This window comes from Ceratosolen solmsi, unplaced genomic scaffold (assembly GCF_000503995.2).
Source record: "Ceratosolen solmsi marchali unplaced genomic scaffold, CerSol_1.0 scaffold11, whole genome shotgun sequence".
Taxonomy (NCBI): domain Eukaryota; kingdom Metazoa; phylum Arthropoda; class Insecta; order Hymenoptera; family Agaonidae; genus Ceratosolen; species Ceratosolen solmsi.
The window spans coordinates 8,549,155-8,574,760 of NW_011948416.1; the positions used below are offsets into that span (position 1 = coordinate 8,549,155).

General features: G+C 33.5%; 1 protein-coding gene across 4 annotated transcripts in view; it reads right to left on the reverse strand.

Moving 5' to 3' along the window:
• Positions 1-2,883: 2,883 nt before the first annotated feature.
• The window catches only part of LOC105359272 (major facilitator superfamily domain-containing protein 12), a 35,693-nt gene continuing 12,970 nt past the window's right edge, over positions 2,884-25,606 (reverse strand). For 3 of the 4 annotated variants that reach the window (XM_011495821.1, XM_011495823.1, XM_011495822.1), the window contains exons 5-6: positions 25,082-25,456; positions 8,008-8,266 (exon numbers count right to left, since the gene is read on the reverse strand). In XM_011495821.1, the coding sequence (XP_011494123.1) occupies positions 8,009-8,266; positions 25,082-25,456 (633 nt within the window). In that variant the 3' untranslated portion in view covers position 8,008. Of the gene's footprint in view, positions 3,281-8,007; positions 8,267-25,081; positions 25,457-25,606 lie in introns of those variants that run through there. The other variant, XM_011495824.1, reaches the window with a different exon arrangement.

Here is a 25,606-nt window from a genome sequence, read left to right on the forward strand (position 1 = left end):
GCACTGCTCGTGCGCTCGCTCGTAAGCACTCCCCTTCCCGCTGGTGCTCAGTCACTCTATATGCCGCCCCCGCCGCACCCCTCCCGTCGCCACCCCCCGTGCCAACGCAATCGCTGCTGCGCTCGTCCGTCTGCCCGTTTCTCGGAAAATTCCGGGGCGGTTTGCCGTAAGGATAAAGCGAGAACGTAGGTGACATCTGGCGGCGGGCTGGGGTGTGGGCGGCACGTCGGTAAGAGCGGCCTCGTCGATCGATTAGCAGCCATAATGAGCGGTCGAGGCGTCAACTGGCGCGCGCGTGTTTACAGATCGGTGGCCGAGCGAGCCCGTGTCGCTATGACGAGTAGGAGGAGGGCGAGGGGCGATCTCGATGACTTGGGTGAGTTAACAGTCCTTAATCATTTGTGGATTCTCGATTATTGTTGTTGAATGTTGTTGGATGTTGTTGGTGTTGCGGTAAGCGACTGGATTTCAAAGACTTTTTTTTCAGTGGACACAGACGGGCGGACCCGTAGCTTTGCGCAATTACCGGCGTTATTTGGACTGGTTGTACATATTTTAAATAAAGCGGAAATAATAAATAAGCGAGAGGAAATAAAATTTGAATTTTCAAATGCGTGGCGTTTAATCGTATTCGCGTATGTGCATTAAATGTCGTATTATGAGAATTTCGCTCGCCGCTGTTTGCTTGACACTCGCATTATGAAAGATAAAAGTAAGGTAAGGTAATAATAATGGAGGTAATAATCAACTGTGCAAGGACTTTTGTTGCGTACCCCTTTAATGAAATGAAAAAGATTACGACCAGAATACCGAGATATTGTCGTTATAACGTTCATTGTACAAAGTTGTTAAAAAGTATTTGAAATAAGGAAAAGAAGAACGTTATTCCATTGCATCGTGTAATTAATTTTGTTCACTTTTTCATAGCACGAGCACTATCGTGAAAAGTTATAAAATAATTGTCAACGTGTGCTTTAGTTTACTATATAGTTTAAATAATTACCGATCTAAAAGCAGTCGAGAATAGTACGAGATACAGTAAGTAAAATATGTCTGCGGGTGTAGAAATTGCCGTACCGAGGTATAAATAATAATTCAAAATATTGTTTATTGACTCTCATGGAGCTGAATGACTAAATTTAGGAAATTATTTGTGTACCTTAATTTAAAAGCCGAATGTCTAATATTTAATAGCAACAGTAAATGTTCCAGCGCAGGATAACTTTTGACCAAAGTCAATAATGGGGCCCTTTTAAACTTTAATGGAATAAGTTTTTTAAAATACACGAACGTCTATATGCAGATATTTGAAATTGTAAACATCAGGTTTGTTATATATAGACTATTTTTATTAAACAAATCATTAAATATGAATTTTCTTACCAATAGTTATTTGCCAATAGTTATATACTAATAGTTATTTCAAATGATTTATGAAAAGGAAATTGTATTTTATTTTATGCATTAACTTATGTATTAAGATTATAAAAATATTTGTTAACATTAAAACATTAAAGCTTTATTATTTTTCGTATGTCTTATTTCATATTATATATATATATATATATATATATATATATATATATTCAAAAGCTATTAAGAAAAAATTTTTCCTCTAAATTTCTCGACATTAATCATTAAATAGCAATAACAACGACAACAACGACGACGACGTCGACGACGACGACGACGACGACGACGACAACAACAACAACAACAACAACAACAACAACAATAATAAGAATAAAATTAGGATATTTAATTTTTGAAATTGTCCGTTCAGTTGAAAACTAATTTATTTTATTGGCTTGCGAATGATCTACTATTGCCATGGTTAATTTTATTAATGAATCTCGAATAACAAGCTTTGCAATAAAAATAATTCAAAATGCGTATACGGTAATGTTTTTATTGTAACGTTCTTTGTATTAGTTAACAAAATCTTATAGCTCTATGCAGTGAAAGTACTGGTGAAATTTTCTTGCATTTTTGAAATTTATGAAACGCGTACGATAAATTTTACGCCAAAACGTTCAAAATGCATTTAGTCGAGCGTAAGTAAGCAGAACGTGATGGTTTGAAATAAAACAAAACCTACTGGATCTCTTTTGGGTTTCGATAATAATTTTTAATTAAAAAACAAAAAAACCTTTCAAACATATCATCTTACATTAGAAATCGTATTATGTTCATCAAATTATCATCTACGTACTTGTATATTTCATGGCTCTTTTATGTAAAACAATGCGAGCAGCATTTCTACCATCATTGTTGCTTAAAATCATTAAACACACATAGTGACAACATCAGTTGAAACACTCTGACAAAGCATCCGCAGATTATTCTTAGCTCGTGAGTCTAAATGGAGTAATATAGCTAATTCAATGTTTCTCTTTAATGATTGACCGATTATTCTTCCGACATGTGTCTCACTCCTTAAAAAGCCGCCGAATTTCCAGTTCGTCGAGATTCATTATTTTCTCATGGACATTTCTTGGACCTTTCTTGCATCTTACCAAACTCTAAAATAAGTACCATTGTAACGCTCTCTCTCTCTCTCTCTCTCTCTCTCTCTCTCTCTCTCTCTCTCATTCTCATTTTCACTCTCACTTTCTCCGTATCCATAATTGTAAATCGGCCGTATATTCACAATGTTTGATCGGTAATACTGACATCCTAATATCCTAACAAGTAAGCATCGATTTATACTTTATCTCGTCAAACAAACGATGCATTTGTTTTACCAATGCTGACGTGTGGTCCGCGGCCCTCTCGTTTCATACAGTCAGTAGTATCTCTTGCCATAGTCGGTCCTCCGGCCCGTTCTGTACGTGTTGCCGTTGCTTAAGGGATGACACTGCCCCCCCCCCCTCTTCTCCGCACCAACTGAAGCGACGGACTATTAAAGAAAATTGTTATCGCAATTGTTAGACGATAAAGACACGCGAGAGTCAGGAGAGGGAATATCGAGAAGCTTTTAGAGCGTGATTTATTGGCCTCTGATTGACATTCTTACACAAATATAGAAAGTAATAGACAACTTGATACAGAGGTAAATGAGATAATGGAGGAGGTGACGCGAGCATTCGCAGTAGCGCGGGTGGCCCTGATTGATAATCGGCGCGCGCCCGCATTACAGACGTTGAAATTAGCTGGTCAATTGGAGATGCATCGCGACACGAAGGACAGCGTGACGAGTCCGAGGGCCATGGACGTTGCGCACACCAGTGCCAGCGTGTCGCGATTGTATGTCGGGCAGAGCTCCTTGTCGATGCATCTCCTGCAATACAAACACGTTATTTATTGGTGAATGTTGACGGTGGTGAGGGAGGACTAGGGGCTGTGGAAATATTTCATCGATCGACGTAGCGTTATCGATTTGATGGATTCAGTTTGGATCGCTGCTGGTCGTGTCGAGGTCGTCGAGTTAGTCGAGCCCCGCTTGTCCGCTAAACGCGCGGTTAATGAGCCGAGTAAGGGGGTGAATTCATGGTTGGCGGCTCGATAAGGCGTAACTAATCGTCGGCCATTTCGTGCTCCTATGGAAATTCGTATTGTGCGTTCTTACGGCTTGTAAATTCACGATCGCCGCGCTTAGCTGCAGTACAGCAAGATTAATGTCTTAGATGAGCGAAGAGTCGGTATCGGCTCGATTCTGCGGCTTTTATTACCAAAGTATTTGAAGAAGTGTCGGACTCGACTCGAATGCTGCACCGTCGTCGCTTTTATATTCAATGGCCCTTGTTGCTCTTCCGTAGATATGCAATTCACTGGATTTTATCGGAGCCGATTCTCATGGATCTATTGGACCAAGTTTGCTTTCAAGTTTGCGGCTCACAATTTATTGGCGTATACGACGTGTAATGAACGCTCGAGCACGAAATAGCGGGAGCAGAAGATTTATTTACCTACCATCGTAATGGTCGACGATAGGACTTGACTTACGCGTGGCGCGCGAAAGTCGAGAGGCAAAATTATTTTGATATCGCGCGTGTGCTTGGAAACTTTTAAAAACGCCTGGAAATGAAATGAGAGTCGGCGTCGCATGAGTGGGGTGGGATAGGGTAGGGGGTGGTAGTCGGCGAGATACTTCTAAATTCGATGTTTTCCGAAAGAACCTTTCGCATGCGTATGCAATATTGCACGTATAAACTTCTCTAATCTCTAATTACGTCTCTATCCGACTAATGGGCTTGCGAAGTTCGGCTTCGTAAAGGCGCGACGTCGACGCTACGGGTCGTACGCGTAGGTGGTGGCAAATGTTATCCATGGCCACGAGCATGCAAGCTCGATCGGCTGAGCCAATGTGGCATGTAGTGAGTAGAATGCGACAAGAGAAGACGAGGGGCATGTCGGGATTCGAGAGCCGAACCTCTCGACAGCCCAACTCCCCTGTGGAGTTGTAGTTGCGATCGTGGTCAGGTAGGCGAATGCGCTTCTGCTGGGCAAGTAAGTCCCGTTCCCCGGAGTTGTTAAAGGAGTTTGCGCATATTCACAGACGATATACTCGATAGAATTAGTTGAATGTAAGCGAGAGGTGGGTTACTCCGTTGCATCGTTGGTCCCCCTTAACGAGGGTTAATTCGATCGACCATTAGCGGAGGGGATGATTGTTTCTCTGCTGGATGCCGAGAGTGCGATTAATGGCTAATTCGATAGCGGCCTTCTCGGCTCTATACGTTTGCGTTTTTAAACTTCATTATTGTACTTTGAGATAGAAAAGTAGATTAGTGGTAGGTAGATTAGAGTTAGTTTTGGCGCTACTTTTAAGCGGACACGCGTACTCGTCTCATCATCCGTCGTCATTCGTCGCCATGGGTTATCGAAACGCATGGGCAATCACGACTGCTTCTCGCCCATCGTCCACTCATATTATCGACATTTCGCCATTCCCGCCATTCATGCGCAAACATGACAACGCAAATATTTAATAAATCTAGATGCTCGAGGACAAGTTGGTGCTCATCTTTGTGTCGCGGATTATTGTTTCAGTGCTTGGCAAACGTAAATTCGCAACGAGAGCCAATCGTTCACCCTGGAATTCTCCGATTCTCCTCTGCTCTATGAGTTAAATTAGAAAATCCAATCAGCTTTATGGGGCGGAAATCATTCAGTGTAAAAGTTAAAAGGAGGCGATTGCTCGATGAAAATTAAAGGGAAGAAGGAAGCGAGCGAGTAATCAAAGACTTTGACAAAAAATAACGTGCAATTAGCTTTCGATATCAAATTTGTTAATTTTTTTATATTTGTCTTACACGAGTCTTATATACTTATTTACAATGCAGTTTTGGTAAGTGTAGTAGGGGAATCTTCATCAATGGTATTGTAAAATCAGGGTAGTGAGTATTAAAATTAACGATCGTTCTGTTAGTAAAAATCAAGAGTCTTGGAAGCTTTTTAAAATTATCATTCTTATTAATGAATGCTTGAATAAATATAAGCTTGAATAGGTAAATAAAGCTTGATGAATAGAGCTCGAGGTGCTCGTTATTTCACTCTCGGAAAAGACTGAATTTGAAAAGACATTGTAAAAAATTTAAATCTTATTTTTTGTTCGCTTCGATATTTATGTCATATTTTCCCTCCAAGTTAGGATAAATTTTATTTTCAAAAACAATATTAATACCTTTTGAAAGTAAATATCCGGATACTCGAATTCTCATTTTTCATTCTTAATACGCGGTTATATTATGTTGGATCTATCTTGAATTTGATATTTCACCGTAAAAATATTTACGATAGTATTTATTGTGAGATACGTTGGTATAATACATTGCCAATCTAAAGAATGACATAATTTTTTCAGAATAAACAATATTCTTATAGGACTTATTGGAAGATTTGAAAAGATATAGAAATTTTAATCAAACAATACCAGAAAAATATTCCTCACTTACATCCAACTACTATTATTTTATGGAAAAATTTAACACACAAATTTACATTATATATTGCACATGTAAAATATTGTAATCAAACTTTGAATAAATATACCCATATTAAGTTGTATGCAAATCTTTAACAAAATATACAATTTTAATTATAAAAACTTTTCAATTTAAGTAATTGTAGATGAAAGATGAAAGTAACCTCAAATTTTCACGATTAATGAAACGTTTTTCCAAATGTAAACATTATTTTAGCGTTCGCACAGAATAGAAGTTTTTTTTAATCATATATAATTTTACTATTTTAATTTTGACTGCGAATATGTATTTCTTCAAAACTAAGTTTCAACCGTTAGATTTGCTACATTCTAGTTTTATTAAATTCTGTTAATCTACGAGTAAATTATTTTATTTATAAATCATATTTATATACAAAATATGTATACTATTTTATACTTTAGTATTGGTCTTTCAACATCAGTCAGAAAACATGATATAACCAAAAGCAAATAAAAAAATTATATATATATATATATATATATATATATATATATATTTGTAATCTTGACATCAGCATGTTATATATATAATTAAAAATACACTTAAAGTGATGTTAAAATTTTTAGTGCTTAAATATTTTATAATATAATAAAATAATGTAATAAAAATTTACGCCAATTGAACGTATAAAGAAATAGAAATCCAAAAATTGCAAGTTTATAATTACCGTAACCGAGAGATTCATTAATATTATAAACTTGAAAAATAAGAAATTACATTTTCTTGTTACTGAATTATTCATAAATATTATTATTACTACCAGGCCTTTTTTGCATATATTTTTAAATTTAAATAATAATGTCAAATTTCAATGCCACAAAAGATCTCTTACAATTTCATTTTATTTTTATTAATATGCATATAAATTTCTGCGATGAAATTATTATCATTATTGTTTCTTGTTATTGTTATTATTATTATTATTATTATTATTATTATTATTATTATTATTATTATTATTTATAAAATTGAAAATACTTTTTTGAATAAGTGAATTGAAATAAATTGAAATATTGCACGCAAATAAGACAATATTAGATAAAATATTAAATATTAAATACAATATTACAATATTTATTAATCATCCATTAGCCGATCGCTAATAATTTAATGAAAATTTCACTGTTGCAGAATTCACGTTTGATACTTTTACTTTTACTATAAGAAAATTTTAGTTAAATGCACATGAAGAGTTTATTACTTCATTTTTAATCCTTTTATATGAGAGAGTTTTAGTATTTTCATAAATATGCTGCTTGCTAGAAACATTATGGTATGCATTTCATGAAACTTTGTTCACTTAAACATCTGCATATTATTTATGAACCTTCTTTAATTACTTGCTTTATCTTTTTTTCTTTTTTTTTCTTTTTTTTTTTTTTTAAGGCAAAATGAATGTTTTATTTATTTATTTTTTGTTTGTTTGTTTTTCGTCGATTTTATGCTTAAGAAAATGGTGATTTTTGTTCACAATTAACAATTTTATAATTTGCAAATTAAAACCACGTAGCAAATTTTGTATGAATTCCGCGTAATTGGATGTAGTGGGTAATTATTCGGCATATAGTAATTAAAATGTTATTTTCTTAATGTGAATAATATGAAAGAGGTGATAATGGACATTAGCGGTTCATTGTCTCCGAAATTTCACATACTAAAAGATGTTTTTAACTCCATAATGGCCCAAAGAGAATTATAATGATTTACTAATGAAATAATAATGTTGATAACTCTACTTAGAGTGTTCGAGACCTCTATCGCAGCTGTTTATCGTATTCAGGGAATTGCATTCAATGAGAAATATAACAAGTACATTCAAAATTAATACACTAATGTACCCGAAAGATGTTATCCGGTCGATGCTATCGTGGTCAATGTACTGTTGACTTCTTAGAGGGTTCAGCAAGTGGGGTGACGCCGACTTTGCAAATCAATGGAAAGCACGGAAAAACGAGGAGCGAAGGTAGAAAAAAAGGGGCGAGAGGGCGGGGGAGGGAGGGAGGGAAAAGTGGGAGGGGTAGATAGAGAGAGAAGGAGGTACGCACATATTGCGTGCACACTTACCATTTCTCGATGACGATAACGACGAGGCCCGTCACGACCTTATCCAAGAACGTCACGATCGAGTAAACAAGTGCGCTGCTCTCAGTCCTCGGCCCGATAAGTTCTGCTGTTATGCTCAGCGCCGTGACCATGGTAATTGAACTTCCGGCTCCGATCAAGACGGCTACTGAGTACATTACCGCCTCGCTACTTCCGGCGAATTCCACAATTGCCGCTGCGAGTATGCCGATCAGGCTGCCCAGCAGGTAACAGACCTGCAATCACAATACGACCTACGTACTCGGCTATCCCTCTGACGCAGCCCCCGAGGGGCTCACGCCGAGAGAAAACTACGAGCTATGAAACGCAATTGCGCGATCAATGATACACTGTTGTTGCATAATGCTACATGCGAGGAAATAGGCTGGCTAGAAAATATAAATGACAACGGCGAGCGCGGCCCAATGCTCAAATGCAATAATCCTGCTAATTAATGTTCCTCGTTAATTCGAAGCCCGGCAGTTTAAAAATCAGAATCTATTTGGGATTATGGAGTAGAACAGGAAAATTATTCCCAAGGGAAGTGAAACTATATCATGCCGGTTTCTTTTTAATGAGATCTTGCATGGGATCGACTTATGGAATAATCATTTGTTTGATACAGTTTTTCGAACGGACAAGTATAAGAGATTCTTTGTTTTTTTTTTTTTTTTTTATCGTTTTTCTTTTTTTGTTTTTTTCTTAAGTATTTGATTATTCATAAACTTGGATCTTTATTTAATTGTTCCGCTGTACATGGAACTATTACATCAAAAAATGCATTTACCGACTTTACGCGGGTTTATGGTCTCGCATTAATTATAAATCATAGTAGGGAATCATTTTAAAAATCATTGGCTTTAATTTAAGTAAAATTAAAATAGATGCTATTGAGGAGGATAATGTTGAAGGAAATGCAGGAAAATGTTTCATTAAGCGAGATTGATGACTTTAGGGCCTTTTATTATATCCACGATTAAGCATGAATGAACGGTAACGTAAAACACATTTGACAAACTTTAAAGTACTTAATAAAATTATTAAAAATTAATCAATTTTTCAGCAGAGGCAAATGAATAAACGAAGACAATAAAAAATGCTTAAGAATGCAGAGACGAGCTATAAAATATAAACTGCGTATGCACACGTGCGTAAAATTAGTAAACATAACATTAAATTTATCAGATTATTATTTGTATGTATAACGGATTGAATTGTAGCGTAAAATAGCAATAGTGCATTTTATGGATAACTTTATGAAGTCTTTTATGAATTTACGGGCACTTTGGAATACACGGACATTTCTGTTTTCTCAACTAATAGTGCACGAATAAAAAATATCCCATGAGTGTCCGTCTTAAAAATATATCTATAAACGAGCCTTAGAAGGATAAATTATTATTAGCGCAACAAGGCAAGCTAACGAATGCCAATTAGAAGTGAATTTTTTTTCAAACGATGCTCTCACTTTGCGGATAAAATGTTGATAAAGGAAAAAAGTGGCAGAAGACGGAGTGATAGAGCTTCTGTAAAATTCCTCGTGTAAATATCCCGGTGATGACGAATTTAAGACCATACAGAAAACCAGTTTAATCTAAAAATAATGAGCTTAAGAAACACGAAACGCCTCGACGATTCTTCACTTCCCCAAATTTCCTCGACTCCACTTCTCTCCTATTTTTGACGCTTTAGTGCTATTCAACTACCTCCTCTCCACTTTCTCCTCGCCACTTATGCACTTCACACTTACGCGATACACTTCAACGCCCTCGTCCTCGGTAATGGTCGCCTTAATCACACTTTTAAAGATCCAAATGCGGACCGGAACTCACTACGGCCCATAAACATTGCTCCTTTTGATTATGACGTTAGTATATTTAATATCTTACTGTATACAATATAGTATTTTCGTACTTTATTCATTAAACGTTCATTCAGTCACTATACAGGATTTACGATTGAGAGAGAGAGAGAGAGAGAGAGAGAGAGAGAGAGAGAGAAAAGCGAAAGAAATTTATACGTATATAATGCCACAATGTCGTTTTAAGAACATATTTGCTTACTATTTTAATGCTATACTATAAATACCATAAAAGTGTTAAAAATTTTATGGCATTTTTTATCTAATTTGAACTGATTCATGTAGATTGAAATTATCGCCGATTATTTAAAGTTTGAGCATAGTATATCATCGTTATTATCATCATCATCATCATCATTATTATTATTATTATTATTATTATTATTATTATTATTATTATTATTATTACCAAATATACAGATATATATTCAGACGTATCAGGGAATAGAAGACAGCGATAATATAAAACGCTCCGTCTTATTTTTAGCAAAAAAATTAATTTCCTATCGGCAAAAATTTTACGCTATAATCATAAGAAACTTCTAACCTTGATTATTAGTGAAATTTTTAAGTTACGCCAAACATCCTTCGAAACTTACTGCGTAAAAAAACATACTACATAAAAAAAAAAAAATAATTGCAATCCCAATGCCAAGTCTTATTGAATACATTTGTCGGGTTAAAAAAATTTACGGCTGTACATTGCTGTTCAAAGGAAATAAATGTGAAGTTAATAATTCTTAATTGGATCATACAATGAGAAAAATTAATAGACTCGAATATTGATATCAACGTGCTTTAGTATATTAAAAGATATTTGAAGTGATAAAAAATTACTTCATGAATGTAAACTTTATAAATAAGGATGCTGTATTTCAAGTGCAAATTGTTGCCGCTATAAATTACTTAGAAAATACAACTCCAAGTTAAAATTATATGACACAGATTTTAACTCGTGCATCTAGAAATTAAACAAAACTACATAAGCCTACTAAAATAACAGGATACGTGAATGAAACGCAGAAACGAATGGATTATTGAATGAACTGATGGATGGATTACACTTTCCTAAAATACAATCGATTTACGTTCATTAGCAATTATAACTCGCAGTTGAAAGATAATAATATTTTAATAGTTACTACAAACTCCTGCCACGAAAAAACGTACATTAAAATATTATCTATTGAATTGATAAAATTAATATAGTGTCAAGCTAATTGATAAATAACTTTAAAATTTTACGTATTAACTGTGCATTATTAAAAAAAAAAATTTTTTTTTCTTATATTATATTTAAGAATTACATTTTAGGTGAATTTCTTTTAACCTCAGAGTAACAAAATATTTTTTTATCTTACTTTTCTTACTTACTTTAATTTTAATTACTTCTTTGAATAATCATTATTGCATTTAAATCGAACTGTAATAAACTGTAATAATTTTTATGTCTAGATTTTTCAAATGTTATATTAGATGATAAATTCCATTTTTATTTATTATGGCTCATGATATATTAAGCAAAAAATTAATTAACATTGCTCATTTATAGTTAAATTATTTTATACTAATTGATTGTAATTGTGTCTCGCAATTGTTTTTATTGTTTTTCTACTTACTTTTTTCATCTTCAAAAATTATGAAATTTTTTTTATCGATTTTACTGATAATTAATTTTTTTTTAATAATTACCTAAGACTAGCTAATACTTTTTGATAATCTGATTCTATTATATGGGCTTAATAAAATATGCATCACATTTTAATCGACGTTTATTTGGACTCGAGTATGATCAATAACTTATCAACATTCAGTTATCATTTATTAAATAAGTTATTTATATCATCTTATTATTACCATTCTCATTTCAAAGCTAATTTGATATATTTTTTTTCGTATCATTTTTGTGTTCAAGTTGTGCTTTGTTTATTTTTAATTTTCACAATCGAAATAATATATATCATAATAATATGATTGATTATAATAGATTATCTATTTATTAACTTGTTACATGTCGAGTTTAAAAATATATATATTGGTAATTAATTTTATAGTTTAGCTATGGTATTTATCTTCCAAAGTTGAATATTTAAAATATTGTTGTCCATTGATTTATTGATATTGATATTTGTAGCGGAATGAAAATTAAGTTACGATTTATTTTACGATTATATTTTTAGTTATCAAATATTTTAATACAAAAAATTTATTACGCTTATCATTAAAGAAACTTATTCCTCGTTTTTTTAATGATTTATGAAATATCGTTACACTTTAACATTTACAAATTTTTTTTTTAAGTAAATTTATATCGTATTTATAAAGTGTAAAATTGAATATTACGTAAACACGCTACAAAAATAATTTTTGTATTATTTTATGTTGTATTATTTGATTTTACCATTACGGTTTCTGTAATAGCTATTGACAAACAATGATGGCTTACATATATTATCTATGATTTTCTTTTGTTACTTCAATGATGGCGCACTTAATAATATCGATTTCGCGCGTTTCAGCTTAAAAATGAGTTGTAGCTATAAAGTTGTCCTTTGCGTTTTCTTTGATCCTATTTATGTCATAGTAAGTACAGTAGTCCGATCTCATTACATCCCCTTATTGATACAAGATACTTAATATATTAACTAGTTAATAAAATTTTTAACATTTTTTTTATAATAACCAAAAGTTTTCTCTCGTTATAATTATTATTTCCGTATTTGCCTATGTTTTAGTTATATTAAATTATCTTTATTATTATAATTATATACGATGATTTTTTGAAATATTGATCTCATACTGAGTGTTTATCTTCACAATGAATCATCAAGGAATCTTTACAAGCATCATTTATGAAACAACAAAAATTTTGGGAGCTTTTTCGAGAGTTAACGGCAACGAACTGTAGTAGAACTAATGTTAGTTTATCGTCGAACGTGCTTTTTGCAGCATAAAAACAAAAAGAAATAAAAAAAATAAATAAATCGTTGAAAAAGAAGTAAAAAATGGCCAATCAAGAAAATAAATCCTGCAATGGCCTATAGAGAAACTAGGAAAAGCGACTCCTGAAGCAAAAATATAACGACATATTTTTGAAAATGTAAATAGCACGTAAAGACTTTCTGCATATAACAATTATTCGACATATTTTTAACATACAGAGAGAGAGAGAGAGAGAGAGAGACGAATGATTAGTTATCTGCAAGAAAAATGAGTCGGGAGATCTCGTCGATCAATATTCAACGAAAACTTTCACTATTGCCGCAAATTGAAATCCAACCCTTTGTTAGAAACCCGATGCATCAAGCAGTTATTGTGAAATGCATTTTAATCCATTGTTCATGGTGTATGTTATGTATACGGAGAGCATAAATTTCATAAGCATTCTCCCTCCCTTTACGGGCCTCCCTCCCTTTCTTTCATCTTAGATTCACTTGATGGATGAGAAGATTATAAAGATTGCATCGGAGTTAATAAACCAACGATGCAAAAAATTATAGACTAAAATATAACATTGCGTCAAACTTTATCCGAACTTGTTAAAGAGCTTCTTTCTTTCTTTCTTTCTTTCTTTCTTTTTTTTCTTTCTAAATTAAGATTATTGTGCGTCGAACTCACGAAAACATAAATTTATTAAAATAACTGACCGAAAACTTAGAATCGTCATATTCAATATTTATTTATATTATGATGAAAAAACTTGTTAAAAGAAAAGGTAATCGACACACCTGAGAAAGGAATTTGGATGGTAATAATAAGCTAACTGTAAGAGTTGAAAAATTAATTTATAATAATATAAAATATATGCGATACACTGAATTCGAGTGAGCACACATTAAAGAGTATAACGGAATAATGTAAAAATTGTTATTTGTTATCAAATTTTACATAGTTTAAATTGTTGGGATGATCATACTTATCTATACTTATATAAGAATAAAGTTGAATTGAATTTTATTAGATTTGATTAAAATTGTAGTTTCTCGATAAATTGTAGAATTGCTATTAGAGGCTTGCTTTGGCTTACAAGCGCAAAGACGTTTCGTTAAATTCAACTTTGATGGTACTTGGTTTAATCATTCAAGATGATTTAATTGAAATTATAATGTGCCACAAAATGCCTAATGTAGTGCCGACTGTTAAAAAAATAAATATTGGCAAATACAATGAATGGCACAATTATATTACTAAAGAAATAAATATGATTTTATTAGATTCAGTGCTATGTGGAATAGCATCAACATTGTTCTCTGTCGCGGGAAAGTTACCTTAACTTACGAATAATCAAGGTGAACAGTAGGTAGCACTTTATTAGCCAATCACTTTAAAAAGTGACTTTTACTGCAATAATTCATTCTTGGTCAACAAACCTGTTCAAAATTACATGAATTTCGGTTAGGTAAATAAAGTTAAAATGTTTGCTTTTAACCGGGACTGGATAATTAGTCGTGAAAATTACTTCGAATGCAATGGAATATTAAAAACGATGAAATTACTTATTCAGTCAAGTAATTAAAAGAAGAAAAAAAGAAAGAAAGAAAAAAGAAAAAATTATCGCAAACCACTAAACATGAATTTTGAAATTGTTCTTTATTTACGATTTTTTTTAGTTTATTTTTTTTTTGTTTTTGTTTTTTGTTTTTGTTTTATGTTTACTTTCAAGCTATTAAATCTAATAATGATTTGAGTGAAAGTTCTTGCTTAACCATGGAAATTATATTTACAACGGGACAAATTGGTACCTTAAAAACTGCACAATAAGTAGAGAACATTTCATAATTAAGGATAAATAATTGAATATTATGAAGTATCGCAACAAACTTACTTTACTGCCCCTACCACTATGGACATTCTATGGAAAACGATTTGTGGATTTTTCGACGCGATTAAGCAGCCGTACATTAGTTACGTATAAGTTTGTTAGTAAAGTAGAGCTAGTAAATTAAGGATAATAATTGTCTATGGCCTCGGAAGAAAGTACTGCAGAAGTTATTTTGCGCGGATAGCGTCGAGCGGAGGTTATTTGTAATACACTTGTGTTTCACGGATACACTCGTCTATCGCAAGGAGAAATGTCACGGAAGGCAGTGAAATTATCAAACATACATGTACAAGAAAATAATGTAGCATTGGCTGTCATTCGAATGATTAGGTGATGCATTGAAATATTTTTCATCGATAGTAGTATAAAATCGATTTGTTGTATTATGTTGTCGAAAAGCATATATTGAAATTATTTCAGTGATCCACCAATGAGCACCAATAAATCGCAGTTGTAACAAAATTGAATTGAAATTTCAAAAATAATTTTCCTCTCAAGTCGAAAATATGACTTGGCGCGTTTGTCGTTCATTACTAAATGCAAACACAATAATCGATTTTAGTACTCCAAGGCGATCGATCAAATCAAAATATTAATAATTCGACGATTTATAATGAAACTACTGACAGGCGATCGTGTACGAACTATGTGGATCAATAATTATTGGACCGCCACTAATGGAAAACTGGAAATTTTTCATTTGCCGAAAAAGCAATTTCAAGCATCGCTTACATAAGACTATATAAAACTGTCTTAAGGACAAATGTTAATATTTGCATTGTGGAAATGTAAAATGGTCAATTATTCTGCTGCACTTATCTATTGGAAATCAATCGACCAGCCAGTCTAATCTTCTATCAAATAGGCTGCCATTTCGGCAACATATGGTGAACATTAAATTCTTCGTAGCCTCGTGACAATGAGACTTCGAGATCATTAAGGCAAATGAATTTAAAGGAGTCGCGGTTAAATAAATGTCGACACTCTCGTGACAATTGAGGGAAACAATTTTCCTGAAAATTGCGCTGAAAAATTGGCCGAATTGTAGCGGTAGATTCCGTAACGGATGACATCACACGTGCAAAACAACTGCAAGACCTCGGATGGAATACACAAACGAGGAGCGTTAATAAACTGGCGCCTCTCCCACTTAATACACACATCAACAGATTAATAACGACATATCGCACAATATTATATACGGAATATTTCACAATTACATCACGATTATTTCACAATTATTTTACAATTATTTATCGATTACTCACATTCGATAATTGATTAATAACTAATATCTAATTGGCTCGATCCTATGATTTCATTTATTAATGGTTATTAATTACGTGCTAGGCTACCAGGCATCCGTCACATTGGCTTAATCAGTGGATTTTAATTACGAGTTATAGTTAAACTGCAGGTGAACGTGAATAACCACGTTTAAGAGATGAATATCTTTGTAATTGTGGAGATCAATTGTTAAGTCCAAATGAAATAAAAGTATATAACTGTAATAATGCAATAATACAATCTTTCAAGTGGCTTAATTATAATTGAAATTATTAATAACGAGAATAATCATAACGATGTAATGTGTTAAAGAATGTAGTGAACATCGATCCAAACCGCATAAATTGATGCTGTCACAACCTTCTTTCATTTTTCAAAGTAAAGGGGCATTCTTTTGCGACTAATTGAACAATACATTTTATTCTGATTTATGAATACGCAAGAATATATAATATGCGTAAATAGTATATTAAATGTTGTCTACTCTCTCGAAAATGTCTTTAAATAGAAATAATTTCGTCTCGGTGTAGCTGAGGGAAAGTGAGATAGTTGTGAGTTTAGGCGGTCCATGAAAGAATGTAACATAATTGTACGCGTTAGCCGTATTAAATCTCGGATCGATTATATTCGGCCTTTTTATTGTTATCGTTGTTTTATTATTACTATTAATTTTTAATTTTTATTTATTTTATTTTATTTATTTATTTGTTTATTTAATTTTTTTTTTTTTTTTTTTTTTTTTTTTTTTTTTTTTTTTTTTTTTTTTTTTTTTTTTTTTAACCAAGTATCGTGCTTAAACTGACAAGATCGTCAAATTGGCTTTTCACACGCTTTCATCCCTGTTCGCGAGCAAGCCTACAGCGGCTTAATGCCTCAACAAAAGCAATTTGGAGCGCGCCAATTTCCAAAAATGAGTCCGGAGAGAACGGTGTACCGTTAAGCATTCCGCTGCTAAATAATATAGAGCGAGAGCATCGTTATCATCCTCGATCTGTGTGCAAACCGGACACGGCAGCACAATCGCACGACTTGGCTCCGCGAAATCAAAACTGCCCGGAACTTAAGGAGCGTAGATAGTGCGCCTTTTTTTAGGCATGCGCAACCACGATCTCAGTTATTGGCTCTTACGTATGAGCGCAATGTCCGTATGGAGTTCTACAGGGTGTTGAGTCAAGTGTTAGTAATTCACGTGGTAGGTCACTTTGAAGAAGCACTTAGGAGCAGGCCAATTGCGAGCTTCGAATAACGCACTTGCTTCTTTGAGTTTTATGATCAAGTGCCTCGATATGGATAAGGCAAAGGTGTATTTAAGTTTTTCGCAGGATCTCACGATTAAAATTACATTAAACTCAAACGCTTAGAATATATCTCTTGGCTTTAGTCAGCCAGTCGTACGACATTCATCTTAATGCCAATGCGACGAGTATTCTGCTTTCATTTGATTTGACGACGAGTGCTCTTTAATCACGGCATTTTATATCAACAGCGACCTCTCAGACGACGATGAAAGCAATTTTCTCTAGGCAAATAGCATGGCGCTTTTACATCTGAAACTTACTCTTCAAACGCTGTATATAATCAGTAACATTGTCCCAATGTCTATAGACGCGCGCGCGCTGTAGCTCGAATTTCATGCTGAGCACATCGTTGAGATCCAATGAGCTTCGGCCTCGATTGCGCATGCCTCGAAAAGCCGCACTATCTACGCTCTCTGCCGGAACTGGTCTCGCCAGGTCCTGCTCAAGTATGTGTAAATGCACGTACGTCTCGCGTGGCCGGCTGAGAGTAAAAATAACCCCTTTCCTCTACACGGTAAGTGCGCATTGCATCGGCAGCTGAGCACGCATTTTCGGAATTCAAAATCCATTGTGCCGTGCCGTGCCGTGCCGTTAATAGCGCACGCAGCGATTTAATTAGCCGAGCCTGCCCACGCGTATAATTAGTCGACGTGTCGTGTCAATTGTCAATATCTGTAAACGGGCCTCCTAATGGCATTCGTAGTCTCGGATCGACGCGCGGCTCTCGACGTTGACCGGTCGCTCGACCGTTTAAGCTGCCTCCTCTTCGACTTTATGGGGCCGAATCGCCTGCTTTTATCGCGCCTCGTCCTATCGATCGACGCTGCATCGGCATTGTGATACCGCACAAGCGTGTATCGAGTCTCGATACTTTATCCGAAGATGAATGCGGAAGCCAGCGTGAATTGTGTATCCTTGCTCGACCGTGAAGCCGATCATCTAGCGAAATCGCCAAGTGTAAGGAAACTCCACGCGATACACTCCTACGGCCTAATGCCACCTAGATTTTATTCCCCAACCTTCTTCCTTTTATTTCATTTAAGCGCCCAGGCCCTTCGACAATAATTCACTCGAGTCTATTTATTTAACTCTTCACGACACACGGAGATTTTACTTTGGACCTTCGGAACTTTGAACTACGCTTACCTAATATGTTTATCCAACTTTTCTTACTCGATGCACACATGAAGGACTTTTTTTTTTTATACAATGGATGTCGGGAAAAAGGACTGTGCACATTGTTTGCGGTAGGTGAACTTTAATGCAACAAACAAGTTATTTTGATGCTTATCAGTTTTATGGGCGTAATATGATATCACTTGGGACAACGAGTTTTACGAGCTGGGCGAAAATATGAGAAAAGTGCCTTGTCCGAGGCATGAAAAATTTCTTATTTAATGAAGTTCGAGAACCTTAGATTAGAAACGTGCCAAGAGACAAAAATTACAACGAATATGTTTGCTGCTATTCGTAACATTGGCAACGTATGTGTTAACTAGGCATATTGAAATAACTTTTTAATAAATATATTGATTTACATATCATTAGTTAGATTAAATTGCAGCTAGAGATTATTAATTAATTTGGTCGTAGTTTGTTAGAAAATTGCGTTTACTTAGAAGCGCTATAATCAATAAGGATAGTGAAATACTAAATAAAATACAAAAGTAAAACAACACTTGCTTACTCTTCGTTAAATAAGAGAGTTGTTTGCGTCCTTGTTGTATATTTTGAGAAATTCGTTGAATACACTTTAGTCTCTCGTGACATTGAAGAATATTATGGTATTACATTTAGAGCTTTAAATAAATCAATAAATTGATTAAAATAACGGGGATTATTATTATTAAAACAAATTATTCCAAAAAAAAAAAGAAAAAAAAAAACGTTGTAAACAATTTGATTCGTCGCAGTTTAATCGCAGGTTAAATTTCCAGCGGTAATTTATAGATTGCGTGGCGAAAAGGATATAAAGCAGAAATCGCTGGGATTGAGTCACTGGGGAAATTCGAAAATCGCTTTATTGTAGCAGACATCGAGGTCCAAACCGATTTAGCCTGCTACAACAGTGTTCGCATGCCTCGAATTTCACCTGCCACACGATCGTTATTGCTCTTTCTCGTTTACGTGACATCCTTGTATTCAACCCGCCCACAACTTTAATTAATCACTATATCACTAAGCTAACCTCGCACCCCAATGACTGTCACGACTATATACAATTTAGGACTAATTTGATTGAAACATTAACTATATGCACGAATCAATTAGAGCCGTGTAAATATATATTTGTACTATTAAGAATTTGCATCGCAAACACTCAATTTAATAGTATCCATTTATCTTTGATCAACTGCAAAATTACTTAAAAGTCTAGACGAATGTTAGCGGGACATTAGAAGTTGTTCCATAAATTCACTGATTTCAGTTTAATACTAATTTGCAATTATACACGCAAGTGCAAATTATTATCAAGTATAGAGAAATGTTACATTCTGCCATTAAATAACAATGAAAATTATGAAAATTTTAGCAAATTGACGTGAATATTGCATCAATATGGCATCTTGACCTACTCTAATAAAAATAAACTTTCGCCTAAATATTGTAAACGTTTATCATGAAAGCGAATCGAGATTTAAATATGATTAATGCTTACATAGATGTATATGACGAAAACTCGATGCTGTTTTGAAAAATAAATTTACTACTATTTATTAATTAGTTTTCCATCATTTGCAAACTGCGCACGCTAAGCTTGAGATATCAAAAATCGATATCACAGCATCTTAATCTTATTTAAGTTTTTTTTACAATTTTCAAGTTGATCATTTAACGAATAAGGGAATTGTTATCAAAGTACTACTTTGCAAAATAAAAAACACGATAGCTTAAATGTAATTTCGTATTTTTAAATATTTCATTAAACTTAAAAAAAATTTTAAATATTATTTTATAAAATTTAAACGTTGAGTATAATTCATAATTTAATTTTACTATATTAAAGAATAATTTTGTTGTTGTTTAATAAAAGTACTTTTTTTCATAAATTTTTCATTCGGCTAATGATTGTTAAGTTTAACTAAAATGATTCATTGACAACATGCATATTTATTAATATACAAAATTATAATTAAAAACAGAAAAAAAATAAAATAAAATAATTATTATAAATGACGAATTAGTTTTAATATATTTCAAATAAATTAGTAATAATAGTATCAGCATTCTCATCTATTTATCAGCAGAATAATTTATTTTAATGCTCGAATAACATCACATACTTTATTATTATACATATTTGATTTTTTATCTACATAGAATATACCCATAAATTTTTATTATAACAAAAAAAGAAGAAAAACAATGAAGAAAGTTCATTGTAAATCACTTTGAAACATTCAAGCATTTAACTTTAAAAGGTATAATCAAGTAAATGACGAATAAGTGTAAGTTTGATTCAACGACAACGAACTTGATAATGGATAATAATAATTACGGAAGGCTTAAACAAGTGCTTTAAACGACAATTCTTTTGAACTAATTTAATTAGAAGAACTTTGATAATAAATTAAAATTCTAAACATTTGTAGAACATAGCGACAGTGTAAAAAAATTAGCAAATGCAAGTAAAGGATAATGTAAAGTTTTTTCTTGAATGGTTAATTATAATGCAGACACGCGACTTCACACGGTTTGTAAAGTCATGTGATATATGATGGGAATATAACGGTTGGTGGAAAAGTTTTATTACATACGTTAAATTCTTTCTGTCTTTCTTTTTTGTTTCTTTTTTGGTTTTTTTTTTTTAATATATATATATATATATATATATATATATATATATATATATATATATGTATATATATATTTAATTTACTAAATTTTAAAAAAGTATTACACTTGTGTAATGTAAATTTTCCAACAACTGCTTTTTGCTGAAATTCTCAACTGTATATATATATACATTTTTTTTTTTTTAAATTTTTTTCGTTGATGTGTTTTTTAAGATAATGTACAACTTCTCTTGGCATAAAAGTATCCAAAATTGAGTAAAAATATCTTCAAGTTCGGAGACTGTAATGTATGTATAAGGGAAAATTAGTTCGTTATTTTAAAACAATTTATTGCGTCCTCGTGTATCGTTATCTTTCAATCTTCGTTGTAGATTATAGATATTTCTTATTTGTGTTTCCGTAAAAATAGTCTTTTCTCATGGGATAATGATCTTTGATTTTAAATATGCAAGGCATGAGAGTAGAATTTTTAAAAGTATATTGCATTAAAAACTGTATACATTTGGTGCTTGTAAAATACGTTACTAGTATAATTCAGATAATTTAACGATCTCGTTTAAACTGTATGTGTATCTCGGAAGCTTAAAATATTGATTCGAGGTGACTTTCATTATCCCTTAGACTGTTGAATTGGCAATCTTTATTATACACTAAATCAATTTGAATTATAATGGCTAAAAACTTTTACAGCACAATCGTACCACCAAATTATTAAGGAGTGTTTCGCCAAAGTGAGCGATAAAAATAAGCACCAAAATATAATTAATGGTAATTAATAAAATGTATTGAACCTAAAATAGCGTATAATATTGACTAGTTGAGATTAATTATTTGGTAGATGGAAATGCATTCACTACAACTGCCGATATATGTCCTTCTTTTATTTTCTTTTATAACGCGTCCTTGATCATTCGGACGATTTAAGAAAACAAAGCCATATAGATGGAAGGCGGGAAAGATGAGATAGAAAGACAAGAGATGCGGGCAACCTGTTGCTCGGCATTTAGGAAGATTACACAAATAGTAAATACAACTTACGATAAGGAATTTTAAGGTTTTTTTTTCATTTCTTTTCATGAATAATTAGAGATAGCTGATAAGCAATTCTGACTCTCATTGAAATAGTTGTTTGAAGAATGAATGAAATCCTCTCAAATCTTCATCACTGAAGACTTTTTACATACGCCTGCACACTCGGAAAGGCTCTCTCATCCCAATCAAGATAATTGCTCCCTGCAATCCATCCCCATTCTCTGTTTCTCTTTGCCACCTTTCCTCTTCTCTCATTCGCGCTCTCAATCTTATTATTTTGTAGATATTCAACAGGTGCGAAACGAAGTAAGAAGAAAGACGATAGGAGTAGCGCTTAAAAGAAATGATGGAAAAGGGTCACTGAGCATCAAGAGCTTTCTCCTAAATTAAAGTTACAAGTACGACTCTACCAACAATTACATACAATCCTAAAGAATGATCAATTAAAGAAGCTTGTAAGAAGTTTTCAAAGTGTAAAGTAGAAAAGAAATTACGGTATATTATTTTTTTCAGCGCTGTGTACATTTTTATTTTCTTCGTTCAAATGAAAGATAATTTAATGCTCGTAGTTGAGTATTTATCATACTTGAAGTATTAGATAAGTTTTTTTACTACTAGTATTTAAGACTTTGTACTATTCATTATAACCGCCAACACATTTTTCTTGTATTAATTGCGCCATTACGAGTATTCATCATTTACTCAACAGGTTTTAATAAGGTATCGATAATTCTTTTTACAAACTTACGGCCCGAGAGAGAGAGAGAGAGAGAGACAGACAGAGAGAGAGAGAGAGAGAGAGAATAAATAAATAAAAGATATTTATTTGTTGATGATTGTTATTACTGTATTTTTCGTGAAAATTTTACCATTAAAATAGTATTATTATTCCAAGTCAATTAAAATATAATTACTTAACAATATGTAAAGCCAATGTGTACAGTCGCGTTGATATTCATAAATAATAAATTATATAGAGTAAGAATGTAATTGAATGGTATAATTTTCTGCTCAATTGACAGGGAGACGAAAGAAAAGTTTATCGACTCGTGGAAAATATAAGATAATAGAAAAGCTAATAAATTTGTTGTGTCGTGTCGTAAGGCACGAAACTAATTTGAAATTTTTCATTTACTTCGTCATTTTTTTCCTTTTTTTTTGTTGTTTTTTTTTTGTTTTTTTTTTGTTTTTGTTTTTTTTTTGTTTTCTGTTTTCGTTTAAGTAATCGCCAAAAATTATAGTGTTTAGAATGAGGTCAATTCCAGTGGCTCAATGCATCAAGACATAAATACATACACACGATCATCCATGAAATAAATGTAGAAATTTATTTGCCCTCGAAAGGTTATTCGAGTTATCTTTTAAATTTAATAAACAGGGATGCTTATCGCACTGTAAAGATTTATCTTTTTACGTACGTACATATAAAATAAAGAATCGTTAATCGTATGATTTCAAATGAAAATTGCAAGACGTTGTTGCTTGAAGATGCCGTAATAAATTGCTCTCCTCTCAAGTGCACGGGATTCGACTTCAATGGATATAACTAAACGCAAATTTCAGTTTTCTTAATATTTATCACCATAATTTATCACCATAAGTACGCGTTCCGTTTGATTTATTGAGATAAGACTTCGATTACCATAATAATGTAATATAGTATTTATATTATTAGTTAAAAACATTTATTTTACATGCCAGTTATGCTCATGCCTATTTTGATAATTCTTATAAAACATATGAGGCTTCTTAATTAAATTAGTTAAAAATTATGATGCATACAGCACTTTCATAAATCTTGATTATTTATGATTCAATAGCATGTTCATTTATTTTCTCACTTGCTCTTATCGCGTAATTCATTGATTCAAGCTCTTAAAAGTAAACGTAATTTTTTTATACCTCGAGTTTATACATTCGCAATTTTCTAATATCATTCTTGTAATACGTGTGCTACCGTATTATTTAACATTGGCATTTAAAACAATGTAATTAGGACTGATATTATCTAATTGTAATAAAATGCAAGAGAGGATAATAATGTTTCTCTCACGTTTTTAGGCTCAATGTATATATCAGTTATGAATGAAATGTAGGAGATTGTAGAGTTGGAAAATGTCTCGAGCTTGGCCCTCTTAATACTCAGATCACAAATATTTAAGTATAAATTTTCAAATTTCACTCACATTATATTTACTTTGATCGGTTAAAAATTACAGGTACTTTTTACCGTATAACAAATATATCCATTCAGTTCAGCTAGATCAAATTACATTTTTATCTTTAAGGGAATAAATATCACTTTCCTCGTTAGCGGTACAACAATCGCGACAAAGTTCATGCTTATTATATCATTAGAAGATAATTCTAACAATTATCTACCATCATTCGGTCAGTGAAATATTAATTTACTATTATTATCAATTAATAATAGACCTTTATCAGCTAGATTAGAATGAAATGTATAGCTTATTTAAATGTAAATCGATAGCTATGGTTTTAAGGGGAGGTAAATTTTTCGGCAATCCTCGTCAACTCCCTCGTTCACACTCACTCGAAACTTTAATGACATAAATATCGGCGCTACGGCGTTTACGTAAAACCAAAAGCTTCGCTCCTCTAATAATTATCTTTCGTCTCATTCACGACTCTATAGGATTCCCGTACAATTTTCCCAATCTCATTCTTAATCCCCTCTACTCTCTTTGAGAATATTTGTTTATATTAGAATGCAAACCTCGAGCGAGCAGCCTCCCACCCCCAAAATCTTCAATTAGCCTCTCTCGAGATAAGACTTTCTAACCGGGTAAATCTTTATAATCGACCTTGTAATTATCGAATCGCTCAAGCGAATCAGCAGCCTTAATCGGTGTCGAGGCCGCGCAAGGGATGCGACTGGACGAGAGAAAGCAAGCTCCGAGTTAGGATAGATAGAAGCGTGGAGATAAGCGCACCTTCGTGCCGCAGGATTCGTTCATGTACTTGAGGAGCAGCGCCGCGACGAAGGAGGCGATGTAGGAGGCGAGTGGCACTGTCGCGAGCGCCTGCCTCCCGCCGACCGCCGTCTCCTCGATGTAGAGCGGTAGATAGACCGTGGCGAGGGTGTTGAAGAGCCGGCTGGCGACGTAGAGCATCGCCACCCGGGCGAGGAGACTGTTACCGAACCAGTATTTGTGTCGGTTGGCGTCCGGTGCTCTCGATGCTGCCTCCACGCCGCCCGGCTTCGCGGACGCACTCGAGTCGCTGACCTCCAGGAGGCGCGCGTTCAGGAAGACGTGGAAGAGGATGGTCGCCACGGCGCCTAGGAGGCTCAGCACCACCACGATGTTCTGTAAGAGAATTCAAGGCGCCTTAGCTCAGTCGCTCTTAGGCTAAAGTTGAGACCCAAGCGCGGGGTCATATTCTGCTTTCTCCGCGTTTCACCAAGCTTTTCCCGTGCCTCTTTCTCTCTCTCTCTCTCTCTCTCTCTCTCTCTCTCT